At 43.4% G+C, this 26,924-nt stretch overlaps 1 protein-coding gene across 4 annotated transcripts in view; it reads left to right on the forward strand.

Moving 5' to 3' along the window:
• DNAH14 (dynein axonemal heavy chain 14) overlaps nucleotides 1-26,924 on the forward strand; it is a 599,282-nt gene that overhangs the window by 441,253 nt on the left and 131,105 nt on the right. For all 4 annotated transcript variants that reach the window (XM_075925276.1, XM_075925277.1, XM_075925279.1 and 1 more), the window contains 3 exons: nucleotides 7,803-8,000; nucleotides 12,777-12,938; nucleotides 21,467-21,655. In XM_075925276.1, coding sequence (XP_075781391.1) covers nucleotides 7,803-8,000; nucleotides 12,777-12,938; nucleotides 21,467-21,655 — 549 coding nt within the window. The remainder of the gene's footprint in view (nucleotides 1-7,802; nucleotides 8,001-12,776; nucleotides 12,939-21,466; nucleotides 21,656-26,924) is intronic.

Genomic DNA, 26,924 nt, shown 5'->3' on the forward strand with positions numbered 1-26,924 from the left:
TGGAATCAGCCGCTGATCAGTTTCAGCAGCAGCTGACTTGGGGATGCCTGGGGTTCTTAAGTTGAATCTGTATGTAAGTCAGAACTGGCGTCCAGATTCAGCCTCTGTTGAAACTGATCAGTTTCAGCAGCGGCTGAATCTGGACGCCAGTTCCTACTTACATAGGGTATGTCTACACTAAAAAGTTAGTTCGAACTAACGGATGTTAGTTCGAACTAACTTTCATAGGCGCTACACTAGTGCTCTGTTAGTTCGAATTTAATTCGAACTAACGGAGCGCTTAGTTCGAACTAGGTAATCCTCATTCCACGAGGATTAAGCCTAGTTCGAATTTACTAGTTTGAATTAAGGGCTGTGTAGACCCTTAATTCGAACTAGTGGGAGGCTAGCCCTCCCCAGGTTTCCCTGGTGGCCACTCTGGCCAACACCAGGGAAACTCTACTGCCCCCCTCCCGGCCCCGGACTCCTTAAAGGGGCATGGGCTGGCTACGGTGCCCGTGCCAGGTGCAAGCCTGCCAGCACCCAGCTAGCAGACCCTGCACCTGGCACGGATCGAGCCACCCACCCGATGTCCCCCAGCCCTCCCCCTCTTTCCAGGACTAGGCTGGCGGCTCCCGGGAGCTTGCCCGGGACCGCAAGAGGCGGGCACCCGCCTGGGCTAGTGCAGACATCGTGGACCTCGTCCACGACCTCCGCACTAGGCACAGGAAAGTGGCCGGCTAGGGCAGGAGAGCTGCCAGCCTGGCCACCCAGGAGCAGGTGTGCATGAAAATCAAGGTGGTCCACTGAGACCCCCGATCCTGAGCCCTGAGCTTACAATGGCCGTACTGGGTCAGACCAAAGGTCCATCTAGCCCAGTAGCCTGTCTGCCGACAGCGGCCAACCCTAGGGACCCTGGAGGGGATGGACCGAAGACAGTGACCAAGCCATTTGTCTCGTGCCATCCCTCTCCAGCCTTCCACAAACCTTGGGCAGGGACACCACTCCTACCCCCTGGCTAATAGCACTCCATGGACCCAACCTCCATGACTTGATCTCACTTCCCTTTAAACTCTGTTCTAGTTCTAGCCTTCACAGCCTCCTGCAGCAAGGAGTTCCACAGGTTGACTCTTTGCTTTGTGAAGAACAACTTTCTGTTACTAGTTTGAAGCCTGCTGCCCATTCCTTTCCTTTGGTGTCCTCTAGTCCTTCTTTATGGGAACTAATGAAGAACTTTTCTGTATGCACCCTCTCCACCCAACTCCTGCTTTTAGAGACCTCTATCCTGTCCCCCCTCCGTCTCCTCTTTTCTAAGCTGAAAAGTCCCAGTCCCTTTAGCCTCTCTTTATATGGGACCTGTTCCCAACCCCTGATCATTTTAGTTGCCCTCCCCTCTCCCAGCCTCTCTCTTCCCCTCTCCCACCTCCTTTTCCCAGTCTCCCCCAGTTTTGTTCAATAAAGACAGATTCCATTTTTGAACACAATTGTCCTTTATTTTGTACATCAAGAAGAGGGGCTAGGGAAGGGTAAGTGGAAGGAGGTGAGGGAGGAATGGGGTATGCGCCCCTGATGGGGAGGACTGGGCTTGCTCTGCGGGCTTTTGGGGTGGAAGCTCTCCTGCAGCCCCCCAATTGCCCCCTCTCCCCAGATGGCAGCCTGCAGCAAGTGCAGCCGGTCTGATGGCCAAGTGCTGTGATGTGCCCAGTGTGGGTACTCCGGGCAATCCAAGCCAGGACTGCTTTGCAAGCGGGGCACCCCTGAGAACTGTCTGTCTGGGATGGGGATCAGGACCCTTTAAGCACAGCCCTTGGCTAGCCTGAGGCAGCAGCTCCACGCTCTAAGTCCTCCTCTGATGCCCTGCCGGCACTTTCTTCTGGCCATCCTTAAGCCTGGTTCAGGGTCCACTTAATGTGGACATGCTAGTTCGAATTAGCAAAAAGCTAATTCGAACTAGTTTTTTAGTCTGGATCCATTAGTTCGAATTAGCTTAGTTCGAATTAACTAATTCAAACTAAGTTAGTTCAAATTAACGTTGTAGTGTAGACGTACCCATACAGATTCAACTTAAGAACAAACCTACAGTCCCTATCTTCTACGTAACCCGGGGACTGCCTGTAGTTTAAAAACTTCTTGTTGCTGGCCATAGATTTCTCTTTGTGGCCTTTTGCATCCCTTTTGCAATTCAGTTTATTTTCAACCAGTTGGATGAAACAGAGATATCAAAAAGCTCATGTAATTGCTTGCATTTGGTATGCTCACAAAACATCAATATTATAAGTTTTTTAGTTTTTTGTTCCACAAACAATTTAAGATCTATGCAACTGGGTCTGAACAATGTAACATTTAAAATGACTTCCTAACTTCTCAGAAGTCGAAGTGGGATGCCTCTGTCAGAATCTGCATAGGTGGAGCCCTTTCTATCTGGAGGCAGTGCAGGCTTGAAAGCCAAAGTGTTTGAAATTGTTCCACATAATATTGTGGACTCTTGTATGATACCTTGTGAATCTCAGGCAATGCAAAACACAGATGGGAACTTGTTCTGAATTCTGCTCTTAAAACCACCCTTCTCAAGGAACATCTCTTTGCAGTGCTTTGTGAAGAAATGGGAGTAGAGCACAATGTTTTGTTGTTTCCCATGGAATAAAGGTGGCTATCCAGAAGAAAAGTTTTCCAACACATTTATGAATTGAAAACTGAATTTCTACTTTTTCTATTGAATTTGAATTTCAACTATGCTCACATAGTTTTATTCCCACCAACTTGTGTTTATGTCTTACCTTAATGATATTTTTGATACATTGAATTTTCTAAATGTCTCATTCCAAGGATCAAAAAGTACTATTTTTGACCACCACAACACAATACAATAATTCCTCATTTAACGCTATAGATATGTTTCAGAAAATGATCGTGTTAAGTGAAACCGTGTTATGCAGGGTCAATTTTCCCATTGAAAATAATGGAAAAGGTGGGGGTTGCGTTTCAAGTGGTGGTGTCTGTTGGGACCGGGACATAAAGTTGGGGGAGAAAGGGGATTGGGTTACAGCATGGAGGGGAGGTGTTTGGCTCTGGGGGAGGAGAGGGGAGGGGAATTGGGTTGAGAGTATGCCCCTGTGACGAGTCTGTTGGGACCCGTCTGGCGAGGGGGGGGTTGCTGGGGAATGGCACGGTGAGCGGCGAACCCGCCACTACTTTGCAGGGGAAGCTCCACACATCCACCAGCAATGGGCTGGGTGGGGAAATCATGTTATTCTGGAGACGGTCATGTAATTCAAAAAACGTTCCCTAAAAAATAATCATGCTATTGCAAAAATGTGTTTAGCAGGCATGTGTTAAATGAGAAATTACTGTATCAGGATTCAAGAGAAAGTTCGCTCTCTGGAAAACAATTATTAAAACTTGTTTACACATTCCATTTCCATTGCTAACCACAATGAGCATTGAAACAGAATCTGGCTCCACAACACTCAGCGGTTCAATCGAGAATCACTGGACTTCTCTCAGAGCCAATTTGGATAATTATCTTCCCAAAGGAAATGCACCCCAAAATACTGAATTATTCAACCCTTTGTAGCTGAGTCAGTAACTTTGTACCATTTCTCAAATGACATTCAGAAGAAGATGATTGAATTTCAGATTGATATATCACTGCAAATTAATTTAAAAACAGTCTTTGGGATTTTTTTTTAGTTGAAAGTTGAACATCCAGCTTTGTCAAAGTGTGCAATCAAAGCTCTTTTACTGTTTGGTTCATCAGATTATGTGCAGTCACTGTGGTAAAGACTGTTTGAGACTAGAAGTGGAGGACAACCTCAGAGTGTCAGTTTAAAAAAAATCTCCCCAGAAATTGATAAACTGGCTGCAAAGGGACAGGCCTTTACATCAATTAAATTGCCTTTGCCTGTAAATTTCAAATACAGATATTTAAAGTTCTATTAAGGTTTGTTTTAGGCTTATAAGTAGGATATCAAACATATTCTTCCATATATCTATTTTTGACTGGATGAGAAGGCAGTGACTAACCAAAAATTGGGGGCAAGGGTTGGTTCAGCTCAAAAAGTTTGAAAACAATTGTTGTAGAGGCAGCAAGAGACATCTGTCACCCATATCAGTGTCTGCAACTTCCACAAATGAGGACAATATCTGTCATATTCTGCATGAAGGATTCCTTATGCATCCCCTTTCCAATTCTCTGGTGGTTTCTACTGTCTCATAAAAATAAGACTTCTAGTTCTCCTTTGTCAACTACACCAGATAAGAAACAAAGATGATACGTTCCTCTGCCATGTTGGTCATTGGGGCAGCAAACTATGGTTCTAAAATGTCTAGGTTAGATATCAGTTCTGATCATAAGAAAAATCTGGAAGTAAAATTGTGGATAAGAGAACACTGAATTTAGAATGTAGTCAATTTTTAAAAGACTTAACATCTTAGCATCAGTAGAATATACTTTTAGCAGAATTGAATTGCTTTGGCCAAAACTTAGATTATGTATTTTAAGAGTAATTAAATTGGGAAAAATAATAAATATGTAAGGAGAGATGTAAAAGACTGGCAGGCCCAAGAAGTTAGTAGATTCATTTATAGTGTAGCAACATTATTTGAGGGGAATGTTTTGAAACCAGGAGATTAGGAAATGGCATAGTTGCTTATCATTCATTACAGGAACCCAACTGAATGTTAAAAATATCTTAAAATACTAACACTAGAATACTAATAAAAACTTAATAAAAGTATTTAGTCTCCACCCTAAGCCTGTAGTTGTGGAGGTAGCAGGTCCACTCTTCTCCTTTCTGCCCTTCAGAGGCAGAAGCAGAAGGGTACTCACTGATTATATGCAGAAAAGCAGATGATTTAAAGCCGGGAATAATTTCTCATATCTGGCACTTGGAGGCACAAAATATCATGTGTGGAAGACATGTAGACAACCACTTAATGAAGAACCAAAAGCTTGAAATTATGTAAGGAAACCATAAGAATACAATAAATACATCTACTAACTTCTTGGGCCTGCCAGTCTTCATGTTCCTAAACAGTGTCATGTTTAAGACTCTTGCTTCAAAAGTTTAGGAGTCATGAGTCATGACTTCAGAAGTTTAGGAGTCATGAGTCATAAACACGTTTAGGAACATGACTCCTAAACTTCTGAAGAAAGAGGTTCTCAATCTCCTCCACACTGCAGCTATGGAATTAGTTCCCGCTCTGTACAGAGTAAGGGGATTCTATTACAAATACTGTCTGGTCCTCAGAAAAGGAGGACAGATGGAGATTGACCCTAGACCTCATAATGAGTACCTTTCTCAAGGTAAAGAAGTTCAAGACACTTGCAGCTAGCATACCCATCCCTAGATTCATGGTATTGATTCACAAATCTCAGCCTTTTAAGACATATATATTCATATCACAATACAACTCTCTCAAGAGGTTTCTACACTTTCTTGTTGATCAGAACCACTATCGGTATTGGATCCAGCTATTTGGACACTCTGCCCTTTCCTGTGTGTTCACAGAAGTTATGGAAGTATTTGCCATGCAGCTTCGTCATTCAGGGAATGATCATCTTCTCTTTTCTTGATGATTGGTTTCTCAAGGAACATTTTTATACTGAAGTTTGAATTTGTGTAGAGACAGCTATGACTCTATTCAGTATGGTTGGCCTTCAGCACAAAACCAGAAAGTCATCCCTCTTACCTGTGCAATGGATAGAGTACATAGGGAACATTTTTGATGCTACGACATCCAGAGCTTACATTCCAGAGAGTGCCTCTCTTTGTCACATTTTAGCTGCTGAGTTGAATTGAGCTCTCAAGTGGCTGTCAGGCCATATCTACAATTCCTTGGCCACATGGCACATGCATCTTTGTCACTATACACACTCACCTAGGGTGTGACCAGATAGCAAGTGTGAAAAATTGTGAAAGGAGTAATGGGAACCTTTATAAGAATCAGCCCTGAATATTGAGACTGTCCCTATTAAATCAGAACATCTGGTCACCCTACACTTACCTACATATCTGTTGCTTCCAAATCTCTCTCAGAACAGTTTATATCCCTAGCAGAAGTCTAAAAAAAAATCTTTCCATCCCATGTCTTATGTTACTTTCCCTCAAGTAGTGGAAGAATCCAGATAAGGTATTCTCAGGGTTATCATCAACCCTTTTGCCCACTATCACAGTAGTTTTGGACACTTCCCTTCTAGAATGAGGAGCTCATCTGCAATATCATGCTATCCAGGGCATCTGGACCATTCAGAAGTACATCCTTCATGCTGATATTTTAGAGCTCAGGGCCATAATTCTCCAGTCATGATACTGTGACATACATGAGGGTCAGTATGGGTTATATAAATTGTTATAGGCATACACTATAGGACAAATCAAATTTCAGAACAGAAGGGAGATGCAGAGGAGGGGGGTAAATGTCGGCTAATGATATTAGAGGTGATAATTGGGGAAGCTGTCTTTGTAATGGGTAAGATAACTAGAGTGTTTGTTGAGATCCACTTGTAAAGTGTCGAATTTTAGCATGAATGACAGTTCAGAAGATTCCCTTTCAAGTGCAGATTTAAAAGGTCTTTGGAGCAGGATGCAGGTAGTTAAGTCGTTGAGACAATGTCCTTTCTGGTTGAAATGGCAAAAAACTGTTTTTTCTTTGTGATCCTGTCTAATATCTGTTTTGTGGGCATTGATCCTTTGGCGAAGTGTCTGAGACGTTTGTCCAATGTTCATAGCAGACGGACACTTTCGGCACATGATAGCATAAATTATAATTCTAGATGCGCAGGAATATGTGTTCTTGATCTTATAACTCACTTGGTTATAAAACACTCTAGTTATCTTACGCATTACAAAGACAGCTTCCCCAATTATCACCTCTAATATCATTAGCCCACAGACATTTACCCCCCCCCCCCCGCATCCCCCTTCTGTTCTGAAATTTGATTTGTCCTTTTCATATGTGTTCATTTTTTAAAATTGTAACTATTTTCTTACAATTGGAAGTGTCTGGCCCACGAAAGCTCATCATCTAATAAACCATCTTGTTAGTCTTTAAAGTGCTACATAGTCCTGTATTTTGCTTAAAGACTAAGAAATTGATTTGGGCATAAGCTTTTGCGTGCTGGAACCCATTTCATCAGGTGCCACAGGACTCCTAATTGTTTTTGTTCTAAGAGTGTTGAAATTTGTAAATAAATGCATATACAAGAGGCAAATGTTGTTAATAATGAATAAAATTTGACTCAAGTGAATGGAATCATATAAAGGTGTTTAAATATCTGTCATGGCCTGCTTCATAGCATTATGTCATCTTAGTGTACTGTACTCTAACGGAAGCTAATAAATTGGTGCACAGACAAAGTCCACTGAAAAAGTGGAAACATCTTAATACTGTCTTTCAAAGTTACACACTCAAGAGGAAGAACTGCTGCAGCAACATTCTGCTGACTTGATAGTCATATCTGTGGTTGTATGCAGTGTTGTAGTCATATTGATTCAAGGAGTAGGACAGGGTAAGTGCAATAATATATTTTATTGGACTAACTTTTCTCTCCAGTGGAAGTTACCTCATTTTTCTAATATCTGTAGATGTACAACAAGTAGTCCTGTGGCACTTAAGAAACTAAGAAAAAATATATAGTATCATGAGCTTTTGTTGGCAAACCCCACTTCTTCAGATGAGCTGGAAGCTGAAATTGAAAAAAATGTAAACGTACAGTTATTTGGGGTTTTTTTTCTTCTTAATCTATTGAATAGTGAAGTGATTCTCAAATCATCTTTGGTATGTGTGCATGTGTGTAAATAATAATTGATATTTTTCTGCAGGTTGGCCTGGATGGAAATGGGAAAATAACCTGTGCGACCCTAGCCTGTTATTTATCAAACTGTAGTCTCTTTAGATTGTCTGTTACCCAAAGTTACAGCTACTCAGATTTCAGGGAGGACCTGAAAAAAGTCTATATACAAACAGGGCTGGAGGGCCAGAACACTGTTTTACTCATCACTGATTCAGATATAGTTCAGGTACATGCTTTTTTACATGATGTTTTTGCTGAAGTTAAGAGTATGTGCATTCATGGTTTTTTACAGTTGTACCATTGTGCAGATACAAACACATTCTGTATAAATGGAGACCATAGGGTGAAAATTAGGCTCTTTAAAAGTTTGATCTTGCTTCTTTTTTAAGTCAATAGCAAAACTCACATTGATGCAGTATTGGAGTTTGATTATATGCATATAGTGGCAAACCTATTTCCTAAACTGTATTCCTGTTTCACAAAAATGTGAAAAAATAAGCATCAATTTAAATAATTATAAAATGAAATATTTCATAAGAGCTATCTCACACTTCAATAAATTGATTAGTTGGCAAAATATATTCACAGTTCACCCATAGTTGAAAGAACTAGGTATTTGACCTTATACTTCAAAAAGTACTTGTGGCCGTAAGTTTCATGATGTACCTGCATGCATCATTATGTACATTTTTTGTATTTTTATATGAGTCCAAAGCCCACAGCTAAGGCATAAACATGGAGACCTAAGAGATGAGTTAGAAATTATGGGGAGTATGGGCTGTTTTAGCAGAGATAACGGAGAGACCAGATAAAATCAAATCAGTATTTTAGTTGCCTGTATACTAATGAGAAATATGGAGAATAAACAGGAAGAACTTGAAATGCCTGCTCCTGTACCCTACCTCCTGCCCAGATCCTGCACCCCCATCCCTATCCCACTCACTGGCAGCTCTATCCCACACATTGGACCCCCTCATTTTTGGCCCCACCCCAGAGCCCTAGGGAGGCCCACGAAATCCACCAACCCTGGAACCCCAGAAGAGTTAAATCTGGCCTGAGGCCTTGAACCTTAGTTCTCCCTGCCATGGGAGTGAAGTGTTGGGGGGGGGGGGGCGGAATTTGGAGGAGTGGTGTGGTTTGGTTTGGTTTGGTTTGGTTTCTTTGGGGGGAGGAGGGGGTTGCTTCTCACTTGTGTGGTTCCCACCCCTACCATAAAGACTATGTTGAAACCTTTTGTGTTGGACATAATATTTTACTTTATTTAAAATGAATTTTGATAAACTTACATGAGAAAGTAAAAGTGCCCAGCCCCCATCTGGCCACAGCATCCTGTTCCCAGCCCTGATCCTGGGACAGGCCCGGTAGTATGTCCCCCATTTGGCTGCAGGAAGGGCTGGTGGTGGCAGCCCCCTCCTGCTGCAGCATGTGCAGGAGGGGAGGCCACAAACCAGCAGTGGTGATCCTGGCCTGGCCCCATATCCAGCCACTGCTGCCCAGGTGCAGCAGCCCAGCCCCAGCCAGGTAAAGTAATCCGCCCCCCCCCCCATACTCTACTTCCCACCCCCAGCACTATGCCCTGCCTCTTGCACCTCCCACACACTCCAGCCCCCTGTCCTGAGCCCCTCAAACACCCGAGCCCTGACTCCTGCACCCCCAGCAGTAGCAGAAGTCCCATTAAATAAAGTCTGTGTGTACAATGCTTCATTTATGCTATTATTATTCATCATGTCAGTTATCAATAATATTAAGTTGTATATTTTCATGCAAATGGGCATTCTTATATGGCTCTTTGCTGATTACTTGTTCTGAATTTTGATGTAGTTTGGCTCTTTGATTTGAAAAGGTTGCCGACCCCCATATTAATTAGTAACACAGGATTTTAAAAAATCATTAAGATCAGCTTTGTAGATATTTGCAATACTCCAAAAAAGCTGTTTTTTTCTTTGTTACCTTAAGCCATTAACACCTATGTAAACTTTGTTTGAAATGTAATCATGCAAATGTCCTGGCACATACCCTTTCCCCCTCCTACCTCTGTGCAATTTGCTTCCCAGTGTGGGCTGGGATAAAATCCTGCTTCTCAAACTAGCAGGCACCAACAGTCTGTCCTGTCCTAACTCCCAGCTAAAGCACAAATAAATTATCCGCATCTCCCCCACCTCACAGCACAAACTTCCCCCCCCCAGCACTCACCCATCCCCACTTTCCTTCACCTACCCCATGGAGTCATCCCCTTATCTCCCCCTTCCCAGGTAGCTTGAGAGTGTTGAGTTGCTGCCTCTCACTCCTTGCACAGACAGGACTCTCCAAACTCCCCTCCCCTCTGGCTCCCCCTCAGCCAATTACTCCGTCCCTCCTTCTCCTCCCCCAAGCCACTTATTCTCTCCTTATCTTCCTTCTTTACCTGTTCTGGGAGATGCTCAGTTCAAACCCAGAGCAGCTCCATTTAGCTGCTTGCTTAGTAAAATGATGCCCTGTCCCCCACTGGTCAACTGGGATCCCTGCCTGTGTGGGAGCTTTGAACTTCTGAGCAGAGCTCGAAAAACAGCTGCATGGTCACATAGCTTACAGGGAACTTAGATGATGGGGGAGTCCAACTATCTAGCCAATTTTGGGGAAAGAAACAGCTGTGACAGCATCAGAACAGAAAGTGATAAAAAAGTAGTGGAGGGTGATCCCTGCTCCCAGAGTACTATGGAAGGGCTGGTTTAGAACCAGTAGGGGCAATCAGGGGTAGTGGAACACATTGGGCTAATTGACTAGGCCTGCAGAGTCAGACCAGCCTAACCCAATTAGGACACCTGGAGGTAATTAAGATAACCAGTTCAGACTGGCTATAAAAAAGCTGGTCTGCAGTTGTTGCGTGAGTGCAGCTGGGAAGAAGGAGGAAACCACCACTGGAAGTAGGAGGAAAGGAGATCACAACTAAGAGGACGAATCAGAGAGAAGGAAAGTACTGAGGAAGGTGTAGGGAAGTAGCCCAGGTATCTTGGAGTTATATTCTAGCAGGTGTCAGGGACTTTCATGAGCAGCTACTATCACAGGGCCCTAGGTTGGAACCTGGAGTAGAGGATGGGCCCAGGTTCCCCCCAACACCCACCTCTCCATTTCCACTCAGGGAAAAGGACTGTGGAGTTTATTCTCTGTTTTACCATACACTAGCCAATGTGGATCTCTTTTAATCAAACAGCAAATTAAAGCCCTGGGCGTGGTGCCTAAAACTGCGTGTTGCTGTGAATCTCGGAGGCAAGAAAATCCGCCAGGAAGTGCAGGACCCATCAAATTTTCATAGGAGCTTTTTCACACAGGGCATATATTATCCACCAAGGTCTCAGACTGTTTTGGAGACATTTTTTTTATTTCAGAACATGGAGAAAGTTTCTAAGAGGGGGGCTGTTCTAGAATTGATTTTAACAAATAGGGAGGAACTAGTTGAGAATTTGAAAATGGAAGGCAGCTTGGGTGAAAAAGATCATGAAATTATAGAATTCATTATTCTAAGGACTGGTAGGAGAGAGAACAGCAAAATATAGACAATGGATTTCAAGGAGGCAGACATTAGCAAATTCAGGGAATCGGTAGGAAAGTTCCCATGGGAAGCAAGGCTAAGAGGAAAAACAATTGAAGAAGTTGGCAGTTTTTGAAAGATACATTATTAAAGGCATAAGAGCAAAGTATTCCACTTCATAGAAAAGTATGGCAAGAGACCCCCTTGGCTTAACCAAGAAATTGATCTGAAAATCAAAAAGGAGTCCTACAAAAGTGGAAACTGGGTCAAATTACAAGGAGCAATCTAAATGAATAACACAAATATATAGGGGCAAAATTAGAAAGGCGAAGGCACAAAAGGAGCTCATACTAGCTAGAGATATAAAAGGTAACAAGAAAACATTCTACAAACAGGGCCGCATTAGGACTTGTGTGGACCCTAGGCACTTTTGCCTTCATGGACCCCTTCCTCCAAAAAAAAAAATTAAAAATTATAGTTTACGACTGCATTGGTATAAAGACGAATATAATCCAACGCAGTCGACGTATGTATCTTGCTTATTGCAAGAAATAAACTGCACTGAGGCTAAGTGAGCCTCCTATCTGCCATCATTCAGTTGGCGCCTATGGCCGAGGCCATATTGGCCATACAGTTTACAGGCACTAAGCTTCTTCTGATTTTAAAAGAAATTAAAACATTTTTGTGGGCCTCTAAAAGTATCGTGGGCTCTAGGCACTGTGCCTACTGTGCCTAATGGATAAGTCAGCCCTGTCTACAAATGTATTAGAAGTAAGATGAAGACCAAGAACAGGGTAGGACCATTACTTAATGAAGAAGGAAAAACAATAACAGAAAATATGGAAATGGCAGAGGGTGCTTTAAATCTAAACCTGGCCCAGCATTGAGGGGAAATACTGACCTTGGTCAGAGGAAGATGGAGTCTGTGCTGTACTCACCCTATAGTGTGGTTTTTGTCTCAAAGACCTGGGCCTAATTCACCAGACCAGGCATTGTGACCAGACCCACACAATCATAGCACCACTCAGGATTGTCATGGCCACTCCTCTGTCATGACAAAAATGTGGCTGAGCCATATGTGAGTGAGTAGTCCTGTGACCCTGAAAATGCCGCTCAGACTTGGTTTGGCAGCCAAGTCAAATGTGAGCAGTACAGTAACTCTTTGCACTAGGTCACATCACTTGGAGATGGGATATAGTCCCAGCCTGTGGGAAAACATGGGTTAGACTCACTTTCTAACTCCTCCTAAGCCTCATTAGCACACCTAGCAAGTGACTCATTTAGAATTTCCTTGCAACCTACTGGTTTCCAATCCACTGTTTGGGAAACTCACCTTTATTAAAATCATAGGTGCAAAATCACAAACAAACAGAAAAATTACAGTATCTATGACAAATCTTCAGCAATAAAAATTGTTGTTATAATATATTAGTTTTGTAAAAAAAAAAAGTAACAAGTTTTACAAGGATTACTAATTGCTTTTCTTTGCCCTAGGATTCTTTTTTAGAACATTTGAGCTGCATTATGAATTCTGGAGAAGTGTTTGATTTGTTCGATAAGGAAGAGTTGGAAGATATTGTTGTGAAGCTTACAGCTGTTGCTGAAAAGGCTAACTGCTCTAATAGCAGAGAAGATATTCTTTCATTCTTCCTGCAGGTACTATTTAAAATAATAAATTTTAGAGGATTTGAAACTTGTTTTTTATCAAAATGTCAAAGGGTTAGACCATGTTCTCATTAAACTATAGTTTTGCCATTTTGCGTGAGTAAGAGTAGATAGCTGTATATAAGACCTTTTCAAAAATACCTAAGTCTAAAGTTAGTGAGGCACTTAAATCATTTTTGAAAATGGAGCTTAATCACTTCAATGTTTTGAAAAAATTGCCACATGTCTATAATACTACATAGAATTTTTAAATAGTGGTAATTTTGAATGTTAAAATGTATGTTTTGCATGATATTTAACCCTTGTTTCTTCTTCGAGTAGTGTCCCCATAGGTGCTCCACTGTAGGGGTACATCTAGACTACAGGCTTTTGTCAACAGAGAGTGTCTAGACTACATCCAGTTCTGTCGACAAAGCAAGCCGTAGATGCAAAGGATAATGTAGATGCAATAATGCCTTCTGTCGACAGAACTCTGTCGACAAAAGGCGTTATTCCTCGTATAATGAGGTTTACCGCTGTCAACAAAACTGCCGAGTTCTGTCGACGTTATGTTATGGTAGTGTAGATGCAGGTATAGTTTTGTCAACAAAAGTCCACTTTTGTCGACAAAACTCTGTAGTTTAGATACACCCTCAGTGTCGGGCTCATCCCAGTGCCACAGATTAGAGATTTTCAAGAGCTATAGTCAGCCACACTGCGCATACGTGATTAACGTCTCGTGCTGTTTGTGCCCTGTGCCTGTTGCACGTGGTCCGGCTCCTTCCAGTTCCTTTCAACCATCCTCAGTTGCAGATGGAGCTCTGCCTCTCTCCCATCCTGTCAGAAAGATTTAGTTATATAATTAGCTTTAGTTGTAGATTCCTGAAAATAGTTAGTTCTAGCTGTAGTCTTGTTAATACTTATTTCAAATCGTTCATTCTTTTAAAAAACAAACAAACAAAAAACCCCCACAGTTGGACTCCATTCATTGGCTTAGGCTGTTTAAAAAAAAAGGAGAAAGAAAAAGTACATCCAAAATGCCTGGCTCACTAGGCTTCAAAAAATGCAACATCTGCCATGAAGCAATGCTAGCCTCAGACGGGCATGCGTAATGTGTTCGCTGTTTGGGTGAGGCTCATGTGCCGCAGAAATGCATGCATTCCTCAAAACTCACGGCCAGGGCCTACAGAGACAGGGAAGCGTGCCTTAGGATAATCCTGTTTGATAAGGCACTTCAGCCCACAAATACCTCACCCGCAGCTGCCTCAGACCCAGCAGCACCTCAGAAACGGAGAGTCTCTTTTCCAGGGATAGCCCCAACGAAGAGGATAAGGGAGTCCCCAACATACTCCCTGCCAGCCACTCCAGTCAGCAGAGTGAGCACGGGCGACAAGCTAGGAACATCCGGCACCGTCTCCAGCACTACAAAGGCAGCTACAAGTGCCAAACAGAAAAAGGAACCAATCGTGGTACTGACGGGGAAGGCACCAACGGCACCCAGATCGGTATTGGCACCTGAGGCCTCAACTATATGTAACCCTATGCTGACATCAGCACGGACACAAGTGGCACTGCCGGCTTCAGAACCAGCACCACGTCCATTGGCACTGAAGCACACCAACATGGTGGCAGCACCAAAGAAAGCAGCTGCAAAAACTGATACAAGCTGCTTTTCTTGTTCTCCCTCACCTACGGTCTTTCCAGCACCATCAGTAACACCCGCCACACCATGCTTTCCGGTGCCAAGCGTGTATCTTGAGCACCAGATGGCATGCCCATATTCTCATCAACAGAGGTCTCCATCTCCATACCTCTCAACACCACAGAGAGACACAAATTATTATGGAAGGCAGTTCTCTCCTTCTCCACCACCATCATTGAGTTACTCTCATTCTCCGATGCTATCTCCATGGTCGATACATCACAGGCGATTCAGGATTGCAATGTCCTCCAGGCAGTCCTCACCGGCACAATTGGATCATTACTACTATCACTACTCTAGATCGTATTATTATCATCATCAGTCGTACTCGCGCAGGCAATCTACGTGCTGCCATCGATAGCCTAAATACCACTCTCTCCCAACCACAACATGGGAGCAACACTTTCCAGCCATGCCCCCTCAAAGCCCAACACAGCAGTCACACCAGTCAGAGCCTGAGGAAGGTCAGCTGTCGGAGGCAGAAGACTGCCAACCCGACACTTTTCCTACTGACCTCTTGTCTTCATCTCCTGATGATGCAGTAATCCCAGAGGATATGTCACCATTGGATGACCTCAAGCAATTCCAAGAATTGTTTAAACAGGTTGCAGGAGAGCCAAGAGGTTCAGTTGACAGAAGTACAGGGCAAACAATACCACCTTCTTAAAAATGTGCACCCTCAACATCGGGCAAGAACTGCGCTGCCAATCAATGAGGAAATCATGAAGTCTGTGGAAGAAATCTGGCAACCCCCGCTTCCACCCCACTGACCAGTAAACATTCTGACAAGAAATACTTTGTACCATCCAAGGGTCTGGAATTTGTATTTAAGCATCTGCAACCGAATTCCCTGGTCATGGATGCAGCACAACAGAGGGCCAAGATCCCGCGATATAGAAATACATCAGCCGACAGAGAGAGCAAGAAACTGGACATATTTGGTAGGAAGGTATACTCCTCAGCCACATTGCTACTTGGGATCTCAAACTATGCTGCTCTCTTGTCAAACCAAAACTTTGACAATTATACAAAGCTGACAAACTTGATGCAACATCTCACAGAGTCCAAAAGGCCACTCTTAAAGGTGATCATACAAGAGGGTATTCCTCTGTGAGAGCCGGTCTCCAGATGGCCCTCAACATCACAGACAGTGGCCCGGTCCATGGCCACAGCTATTGCCATGAGAAGGACATCATGGCTGGTGTCTGCTGGAGTCCCAAAAGAACTCCAGGGCAAAGTGGAAGACCTCCCGTCGAAAAGCAAAAGCTTCTTCACAGAGAAGACAGATGAGATTCTTCATTCGGGAAAGGACTCCCGAACCACATTGCACATGCTAGGGTATACACGTCCCCATATAGGCGCAAACGTTATACCCCACAGAGAAGATATGATCAACCATACTTCCAGCAACAACAACAACACCATCCCTTTGATCAGCCATGTATGAAACAACGTTCGCAATGAAGACGCACTCAGACCACCCGCACCTCTCCTCAGACAGCTGCTAAGCAGTAAATTTGACTCCTTGGTTGAGGGCATGCAGACATTGCACATTTTTGACCCAGAACAGCAAGGGTCTCGTATCTTTCATCACCGCCTGAGGCCATTCTATCTCCATTGGGCCAATATTACCTCAGACCATTGGGTCTTGGAAATTGTGTCAACAGGCCTCACCATTCCCTTCCTCTCTCTTCCTCCACCTATCCCACCCACCCTGATCCTCTTCAGGGACCCTTCTCATGAGGATTTATTAAAACAAGAGGTCCATTGCCTCTTTTCCATCAGGGCCATAGAGAGGGTGCCAGCAGAGCTCACAGGAAGAGGGTTTTATTCTTATTATTTCCTCACCCAGAAGAAAACAGGAGGTTGGAGACCAACACTTGACCTCCTCAAGCTCAATTGACACCTCTGAAAACAACGGTTCAAGATGGTCACCTTAGCTACTATAATCCCTTCTTTAGACAACTGAGACTGGTTTATGGCCCTTGACCTTCAGAATGCTTATTTCCATATCGCCATTCATCCAGCACACAGATGATTCCTTCATTTCAGTCACCAACAAGCATTTGCAGTACCAGGTACTACCCTTTGGACTCGCATCCTCCCCTAAGATATTCTTGAAAACCCTGGTGGTAGTGGCAGCCCATCTGCATCGGAAGGGAGTTATAATTTTTCTGTACCTAGTCGATTGCCTCATAAAGGGACAATCGTACGAGGAAACGAGTCATATAGTCACAATAGCGAGGCAGACCTTCGACTCCCTTGGGTTGATCATAAACCAATAGAAGTCGACAATTGAACCATCTCAAAATTTGAACTTCATAGGTGCCCATCTATACTCTCCTTTAGCACGAGCCTACTTACCGGTAGAATGGTTTCAGATGACGCAAGACCTATTGGACATCCTACTCCATGCACCCACTGTTTCGGTACTCACCTGTTTACAGGTATTGGGTCATATGGCCGCTACTACCTTCATAGTCAGTCATGCGAGACTACATTTTCGCTGCCTCCAATACTGGATGGTGACAGTATAAGTCTCGATGAGACACAATGTCCACAAAGTAGTACCCCCTCACCTTCCCAGCCCACGTCCGTACATCTCTCATATGGTGGACCAAACCACACAACATCCTGGCAGGCGTACCATTCCACCAGCACCAGCCATCAAGGCAGATAACTATGGATGTCTCCCTTACTGGCTCGGGTGCCCATAAGGATGACATGATGGTTCAGGGCTAATGGTCCACAATAGAAGCGGCCCTTCATATAAACCTTCTTGAACTCAGAGCAGTCAGCAATGCTTGCACACTCTTCCAGGACTACATATCCAGTACAACCATCAGAATACTCACCGACAATACTGCAACTATGTATTACATAAATCGCCAAGGCGGTACACGGTCCCAATCACTCTACACAGAGGCTGTCCGTCTGTAGAGCTGGTGCATCTTCCATAAGGTCACATTAGTAGTGTCTTACTTACCTGACACCAACAAATTGATCATGGACTTGCTGAGCAGACATTTCCCACACAACTATGCGTGGGAGATACGTATCAATGCTCTCCAGTGCGTCTTCCAACATTGGGGATTCCCATTAATAGACCTAATAGACAGGCCTGTGCCTGTTCGCCACAGGCAAGAATGCAAAATGTCACTGCTACTGCTCCAGAGCCGGCATTGGACAGGGGTCTTTGGGGGATGCCTTTCTGCTCCAATGGGGGAATTCCCTACTCTATGCTTTCCTTCCAGTTGTACTAATAACCAGAGTCCTGGAGAAGAAAAATGCCAACGGAGCCCAAGTCATTCTCATAGCCATGGTACCCGTTCCTCCATCAAATGTCTCTGAAACCTCCATACATCTTTCCTCTTCTGCCAGGTCTACTCACTCAAGACAAGGGCTTTCTCTTCCACCTCATAGACTTTAAGGTCAGAAGGGACCATTATGATCATCTAGTCTGACCCCCTGCACAATGCAGGCCACAGAATCTCACCCATCCCTCCTAGAATAATCCTCTCACCTATATCTCAGATATTGAAGCCTTCAAATACTTTGAAGACCCCAAGATGCAGAGAATCATCCAGCTGTGATCTGTACCCCATGCTACAGAGGAAGGCGAAAAACCTCCAGGGCCTCTGCCAATATACCGTGGAGGAAAATTCCTTCCCGACCCCAAATATGGCAATCAGCTAAACCCTGAGCATGTGGGCAAGACTCATCAGCCAGACACCCAGAAAGTTCTCTCTAGTAACTCCTATCATCCCTCCATTGACCTATTTCCCACTGATAATGAATGGTCAATTAGTTACCAAGATCATGTTATCTCATCAAACCATCCCCTTCATAAACCCATCTAGTTTAATCTTGAAACTAGATAGATCTTTTGCCCCCACTACTTCCCTTGGAAGGCCGTTCCAGAACCTCACTCCTCTAATGGTTAGAAACCTTCGTCTAATCTCAAGTCTAAACTTCCTACTAGCCAACTTATAGCCATTTGTTCTTGTGTCCACATTGGTATTAAGGTTAAATAATTCCTCTCCCTCCCTGGTATTTATCCCTCTAATATATTTAAAGAGGGCAATTATGTCCCCCCTCGGCCTTCTTTTGGTTAAGGTAAACAAGCCACGCTCCTTGAGTCTCCTTTCATAAGACAGGTTTTCCATTCCTCGGATCATCCTAGTGGCCCTTCTTTGTACCTGTTGCAGTTTGAATTCATCCTTCTTAAACATGGGAGACCAGAACTGCACACAGTATTCCAAATGGGGTCTCACCATTGCCTTGTATAATGGCACTAACACCTCCTTTTCCCTACTGGAAATACCTCGCCTAATACATCCCAAGACCGTATTAGCCTTTTTCACGGCCATGTCACAATGGCGGCTCATAGTCATTCTATAATCAACCAGGACTCCGAGGTCCATCAACCAGGACACCTGAGCTGCTACACCTGACTGCCTGGCTCCTAGCTGGTTTAACAACTCCAAGGACTTATGCTCGGACCAGGTCAAAGAGATACTGATTCACAGTAGAAGGAAAGCTACCTGAGCAACTTACATGGCAAAATGGTGCAGATTTGCTACCTAGTGCTCCAAGAACCATATTAACCCCTTTAGTTCATTGCTACACCAAATTTTCAATTACATTCTCTATCTGAAGCAAATGGGCCTGTTGATTGCGTCACTAAAAGTGCATCTAGCGACGATTACAGCCTTCCACCATTCTATAGACAGCACCTCAGTGTTTGCCCATCCAACCACAAAAAGGTTCCTAAAAGGTCTCTCAAACCCCCACCTCCACCCCCACTCTGGAACCTGGACTTGGTACTAGATACCCTGACACGTCTCCCCTTTGAACATTTGGCCACCATTCCACTCAACATGTTGACACTCAAGCTGATATTCTTACTAGCGGTAACATCAGCCCTCAGATTCAGTGAATTTGTAGCTCTTATGTCAACACCACTATATATAACCATCGCAATCTACTAGATGATCACAGGGGCTCCATTAGTCAGCTCCCTTTGAAATGTTTATCTGTGCACAACAAATTTTACATCAGCACTCTTAATTTGCCGAGCAGCACCACAGGTCTGTAGTCCTCCCAATTAAAGAATAAAACACTGCATCACTTCCCAAGTACGGAAAGAATACTAGAAGAAATCAATGAGAAAGAAAAATGGTTCCACCCAGAAAACTTCTGTGCACACTTGAAGAAATAAGCAGAGGGATTCAACAGGTGATTTCAGGAATTAGATGTGATGGAACCAATTGTAATATTTGTCTCAAATCCATTCCTTCAAGTAGAAGACATTGGCAGCTTAGCTACCAAATTTCATCAGGTGTTTCGTTTACGAAGTAGTGGACTTGATACAGAGATAATTACTATGCAAAATGATATTGAGCTGAAAGTCAGAGCAAGGGACAGTGATTTTTGGAGACTTGTAAACTGAGAAAAGTGCCTACTTCTATCATCTTGTGCTTTCAAAGTGAAGGCTTACTTTGGCTCCACACACCTCTGTAAGACAGCATTCTCCCAAATGAAGATAATCAAGTCCAAGTATCGCACCCACCTCACAGATGCCCATCTGAATGACTGTATATGACTAGCAATCTCAAACTACAACCCAGACTTCAAGGCACTGGCAAATAATGTTCAATCACAGGTGTCACACTGAGACTTGGTGAATAGACGACAAAATATATCATTATAAATACTTGATTTTAGATTTACATAGCAGAGGACAAAATGTATAATTATAAATACTTCATTTTAGATTTAAATAGCATAAATTAAAAACAGACCACTTAATTTATAACTATAAACACGTGATTTTCATTTTATATATAGCATAATTTAAAAATAGACTGTTTATCTACAACATTATCTTAGAGTAGATCTTGGGTTGCCTGTAAATTCAAAAAGTGATCTTGGGCTGAAAAAGGTTGGTGACCACTGGTATACAAGCTTCACTGCAGACTCGGTGTCACTACGCCCTCATCCGGCATTTATATCTAAAATCTCCTTTGAGTTTCATATTAACAAGCCAATTATACTTCCCACCTTCTACCCCAAACCACATGCTTCACTCCAGGAGGCATCCCAACTTACCCTCAACGTGCGTCGAGCGTTTGCTTTTTACATCGATAGGACACAGGACTGGCGTAAAACCAACTGCCTGTTGATATCTCTCATAGAATGTTCTAAAGGCCAGGCGTTGTCTTCCCAATATCTTCATGTATCAACACCTCTCATTCCAGTAACAATCATACAATTAAAAAATCATAGTTTTACACACTGTATTGTTACACACATCTTAAGAGGACAATGATATTCAACAGATTAGAGCTTTCAAATGATACATCACAAGGCATACTTTATTCAAAATATAGCCATATTAAACTAATGAACATGGGGTATTGGATATAGCAGTAGGTGAACAAACTTCCACCACAATTGAGGTCTGATTCTACTGTCAATATGAATGTGTAACTCCTGTTTACTCTACGAACTACATGTGTAGGGAGTGCAAGATCAAGGAAGTTATGAGCTAGGAAATTCACTTTTCTTTAGGTACATTGTTATTTTAATATTTGTACTGTGATTTTAATATTTGTACTGTGATAGTCTTAAATGCATGACTTAAAAATGAATAGGTAAATGTTTACATTGTTGATCATATATTAGTAGAGTGTATTGTCACTTAAGAGAGCATTATATTAGTGAAAATCTGGTAATCTGAAGATAATTTTTAATAAAATAATTCCAGCCAGCAAACTAGTTTGGGAAAAGAGACATGTAACTAATTCCCCATCCCAAAATTAAACCTTTATTTCAGAGAGTGCATAGCAAGCTTCATATTGTTTTGGCAACAAGTCCTGCAGGAATTAACTTCCGTCAACTTTGTCGGACATATCCTGCCATTGTTAATTGCTCTACAGTGGATTGGTATGACAGTTGGCCTGAAGAAGCTCTCCTTCATGTTGCAAAATGCTACTTCAGCGATGAGGACATTTTTAATAGTGAGGTAGTCTAATAATAGAATTTAACTTTTTTTAACTATAATTAATACTTTTTTTCACTTATTGTGCATTTGATACCAGATTCAGATCTGTTTGAGCAGTGGTTCCCAAACTTTTTGGAATCATGCCCCCTTTTTGATTTTTGAGAAACCCTCATGCCCCCCTCCCAATAGCAGCAAACTTGGGGTGGGATTGATCAGAGGGGAGGGAGGGAACTGGGTTGTCTAGTGCCCCCCTGGAATTTCTTCACACGCCCCCAGAGGGACATGGGGCATGCCCCCCAGTTTGGGAACACATGTGTTTGAGTATAAACAACATGGAAATTGCAGAGCCAAATTCATCAGAGATTTGAATGGTAATATAGGTTTGGTCCTGATTTTTTCACTTGCTATGTGAGTGTAAGTCAGGAATAACTTCTTTGATTCCAATAGGGTTATACTAGTGTAAAATCAGCATAACTGAGAAAAAGAATCAGGTTCAAAAAATATATGTCATAACGTTAAAACACTAATTTGATATAAAGAGAGATCTATATGCTGCAGTGCAAGAACTGGGTGCAATAGAAAAGCTAGGTGTCAGAATGTATAAAATAAAATTATTACTATATCGCAAAAATGAGTAACATTATTTTTTCCTGCTTCCTGTTGTACAAGTTTTAACTTGGCATATGGTGAATTTTACAAAAGCTGTTTTACTATAGAAAACCACTTTTCATTGAAGGAAATTTTTAACCAAAGTATAATTTTTGTGAAGTGAGTTTTAATTTTTTGTTACAACAATTACTAGGAAAATTTTTACGATTCTTGGTGATATATACGTATTTTTCCAGGCCTGATTATCAAACATGAAGGTTTAGAGTCTTTCCTCACTTACATTAGCTCAAATTTATTGGCTTCATTTTTATCATTATAAATTAAGACAGAATTTGATCATTTGTATAGCATCTTCATCTATAACAAAACTGTCCAGAATTTCACTTGTTAACAAGAGCAGCAATTGTTATTCAAGTGTCCTTTGTATATTCCCACTTATGGGATATGCCATCTGGTCTAGTGTAAATGGTGGAACCTTTTAATACCTCTGTCCCCTCATGCTATGCCTCCACTGCAATCCAAGGTGTGAGACCAGAATGGATAAACCTATTCTGGCTATTCTCCTCAACTGGTCTAATCAAAAAAATTAGTTAAGTAGTTTAGTTGTTTATAGCCAGTTTAGTGTTAAGAAGTTTGTTGTTCAGTTAAAAAAAAAAGCAAACAATGTGGCTACGGGCCGTTTTACGACTGCAGGTTGACAAAAAAGAGAGAAAAAAAGTGGGGGCAGACTGAGAAGAGCATCCCCTCATGATGACAGTTTCACTGGCTTCAAAAATATGCAACACTTGTCACAAGCCCAAGCCTGCTTCTGATAGGCACTCTTCTTGTATTAGGTGCTTCCGAAAGGCACGTGTACCTCAGAAATGCCCGCATTGCTGTAAGCTGACTGCAAGGGCACACTAAAATAAAGAGATGTAGCTCCGCCTGCTCTTATTTGACAAAGCTTCAGACATCAGTTTCTACACTGTCCACCATTCACTCAAAGTCTATCAGGGCTCAAAAGCGGAAAACCTCTTCCCCAAGTTCAGGGTCTTCGGCTAAGAAATGTGCCTCACCAGTGCATTCACTTCTGCCGGTTTTGACAAGTAGAGTTGGCACAGAGAACGAGCTGGTAACATCTGGCACTGCGCCTTCTTGATCTAAGGGCACGTCTAGACTATTCACGGCTTTCGAAAGAAGATATGCAAATTTGTCACAAATTGGCATATATTCTTCTGATCCTGTTTTCGGAAGAGTTTTTTCAAAAAAAAAAAGTAGTCTAGACGTGGTTCTTTTGAAAACATAAGAATGGCCATACGGGGTCAGACCAAAGGTCCATCTAGCCCAGTAGCCTGTCTGCTGACAGTGGCCAGCACCAGGTGCCCTAGAAGAGGTAAACCGAAGACAATGATCAAGTGTTTTGCCATCCTTCTCCAGCCTCTGACAAACAGAGGCCAGAGACACCATTTCTACCCTCAGGCTAATAGCCTTTTATGGACCTAACCTCCATGAAATTATCTAGCTTCTCTTTCAACTCTGTTATAGTCCTAACCTTCACAGCCTCCTCTGGTAAGGAGTTCCACAGGTTGACTATACGCTGTGTGAAGAAGAACTTCCTTTTATTTGTTTTAAACTTGCTACCCATTAACTTCATTTGGTGTCCTCTAGTTCTTCTATTTAGGGAACTAATAAATAACTTTTCTTTATTCACCCTCTCCACACCACTCATGATTTTATATACCTCTATCATATCCCCCCTTAGTCTCCTCTTTTCTAAAGTGAAAAGTCCCAGTCACTTTAACCTCTCTTCATATGGGACCCGTTCCAAACCCCTAATCATTTTAGTTGCCTTTTTCTGAACCCTTTCTAAGGCCAAAATATCTTTTTTGAGGTGAGGAGACCACATCTGTACACAGTATTCAAGATGTGGGCATACCATAGTTTTATACAGGGGCAGTAAAATATTCTGTATCGTATTTTCTATCCCTTTCTTAAAAATTCCAAACATCCTATTTGCCTTTTTGACCGCCACTGCATACTGTGTGGAAGTTTTCAGAGGACTATCCACAATAACGCCAAGTTCTCTTTCCTGATTTGTTGTAGCCAAATTAGCCCCCATCATACTGTACGTATAGTTGGGGTTATTTTTCCCGATGTGCATTACTTTAAACTTATCCACATTAAATTCATTTGCCATTTTGCGACGAGGAGTCCTGTGGCACCTTATAGACTAACTGAAGTGTAGGAGCATAAGCTTTCGTGGGCAAAGATGCATGCATGCATCTGACGAAGTGGGTCTTTGCCCACGAAAGCTTATGCTCCTACACTTCAGTTAGTCTATAAGGTGCCACAGGACTCCTCGTCGCTTTTGCAGATTCAGACTAACACGGCTACCCCTCTGATACTTGACACCATTTGCCATTTTGTTTCCCAATCACTCAGTTTGGTGAGATCTTTCTGAAGTTCTTCACAGTCTGCTTCTGTCTTGACTATCTTAAACAGTTTAGTATCATCCACAAACTTTACTATCTCACTGCTTACCCCTTTCTCTAGATCATTTATGAATAAGTTGAATAGAATTGGTCCCAGGACTGACCCTTGGGGGCAGGGCCAGCCTGAGGTATTCTGGCACCCCAGGCACGGGTGCGCAGCACCACCCCCGGGCGCACAGCACATGCGTGGGCCTATCTGCGGGGAGCAGGCCCACCCCCCTAGGGTGTGCAGGCCTGCCCCCAGGGTGCACGGTGCATGCACGGCCTGGCTACGGCCACTGGCGCGCATCCCGGGGCTCGCCCCTCAGGCGCACGGTGCAAGCACAGCCCAGTCCGGCCTGGCTGTCGCTGCTGGTGCACGCGCCGGGCCGTGTAGGGCCTCGCGGCCGTGGGGGAAAGGACGTTGCTGGCCGGCACCGCGGGAATGTGGGCAGACTAGTGCTGCGGGAGCTGGGCGCATGGCAGCTGTAAGGGACGCCGCGTGCCCCTTATAGCTGTCATCAGGTGTCCACCATCAGTTGGCGCCCTGGGCAGCTGCCCGGCTCGTCCATGCCCCCGTCCAGCCCTGGTTGGGGGACACCACTAGTTACCCCTCTCCATTCTGAAAATTTACCATTTATTCCTACCCTTTGTTTCCTGTCTGTTAACCAGTTCTCAATCCATAAAACCCTTTGATTCCTGTCTTTTAACCAGTTCTCAATCCATGAAAAAAAACCACCCTTTTTTTTAAAGAACCCTGTACACCTCATGTTTTTTAGGAAGAAGAATTATTTCAAAAAAGGGTGGTTTTTTTTTTTTTTTAAAGAATCATGTCTAGATTGTTTTTTTTCCGAAGAAACTCTTCCAAAAACTGGATCAGAAGAAGATATGCAAATTTGCATCAAATTTGCATATCTTCTTTCAAAAGAAGATGACATGCCGTAAGACTGCCCTGGATCCAAAAGCACGATACAAGGCACCATCGATGCTGACAGTGGAGGTGCGCTCTCATCAGCCAGCACTGACATCAGCTGCAGCACTGGCGCCCGCACCAGTATCAGCACCAGCATTAACAACCATACCAATTTGGGATAGACAGCTGGAACCGACATCTCAGCTTCCTACTCCAGTGCCAGATGCATGCAGCAGACCACTGGCACCGGTGAAAGCCCTTACGAAATCCAATAAGCCCCGGAACCCTAGCCCGTAGTCCCTGACTTTCTCTCCGGCACCATCACCTTCGCCACCGACACCTGGGTCACCAGTCCCACAGTGTTCTGGAACCAGGAACAATTTCCCCTCATATAAGAGACACCACAGATCGGTGTCCCTTCTATCTCTAGCACCAGGGCAGGTATTCCCATGTGATGTTCATTCTAGACACATGGATCTGTCTCCTCCCCACTCTTTGAGGGGCTCAGTAACATTGTCTTGCTCTCCAACGCTGTCGGTGCATGCAGCCTATAAGAGGATCATAGGAGTGTCTTCTTCTCAAGGCACTCATCCCCTAGACAGTCATTCTATGATCACTATACACATAAACACTACCACAACCGTTCACCTCCCTGGATGACTGGCGAACACTACCACCAGCCTTCCAGGTGGTCACCTGGCTGCCTCTCCCAGACATCTGCCACTTCTTCTGCACTTGCTCACAGAAAACATACTCCACCACCTCAGAGTTCTTTCCCTCCACCTCATCATTCTGAACCTGAAGAGGGTCAGTTATCAGAACCTGAGGAGCATCAGCCCAATACTTCCCCCACAGACCGATCCTCTTCATCTCCAGATGAAGCAATTATTCCTCATGCAAACCCTATCAGGAATAGAACAGGTAGTTGTTTAGTGTTTATAGTTAGTGTGACAGGGCAGGTTGATGGCTTGATCAGAAGAGGGAGAAAGGCAGCTCTGAAATAGCAACTGCCCTGGTTAATTAGGGGCAGCTGAGTCAGGGTGGCTCTAAAGCAAATAAGGACTAGCTGAGCTGACTTCAGCCAGCCATGGAACCTCTTTAAAAGCCTTCCCTGTGGTGGAGGGCGAGGAGGAGAGTGGAAGAGGAGCTTGGAGGGCGGTGGAGAGGAGTTACAACTGATTAGGTTAGTGTGAAAGATGCTGACAAAGAGAACGGCAGCATTGCCAAGGGAGGGGGAAGGTGAGGAGCTCCAACAGGGACAGTTTGGTCTCCCTTCCCCAAGTAATCAGAGAGTCCAGCTGGTAACTGGGGAGAGATG

This window comes from Pelodiscus sinensis, chromosome 3 (genome assembly GCF_049634645.1).
Source record: "Pelodiscus sinensis isolate JC-2024 chromosome 3, ASM4963464v1, whole genome shotgun sequence".
NCBI classification, from domain to species: Eukaryota; Metazoa; Chordata; order Testudines; family Trionychidae; genus Pelodiscus; species Pelodiscus sinensis.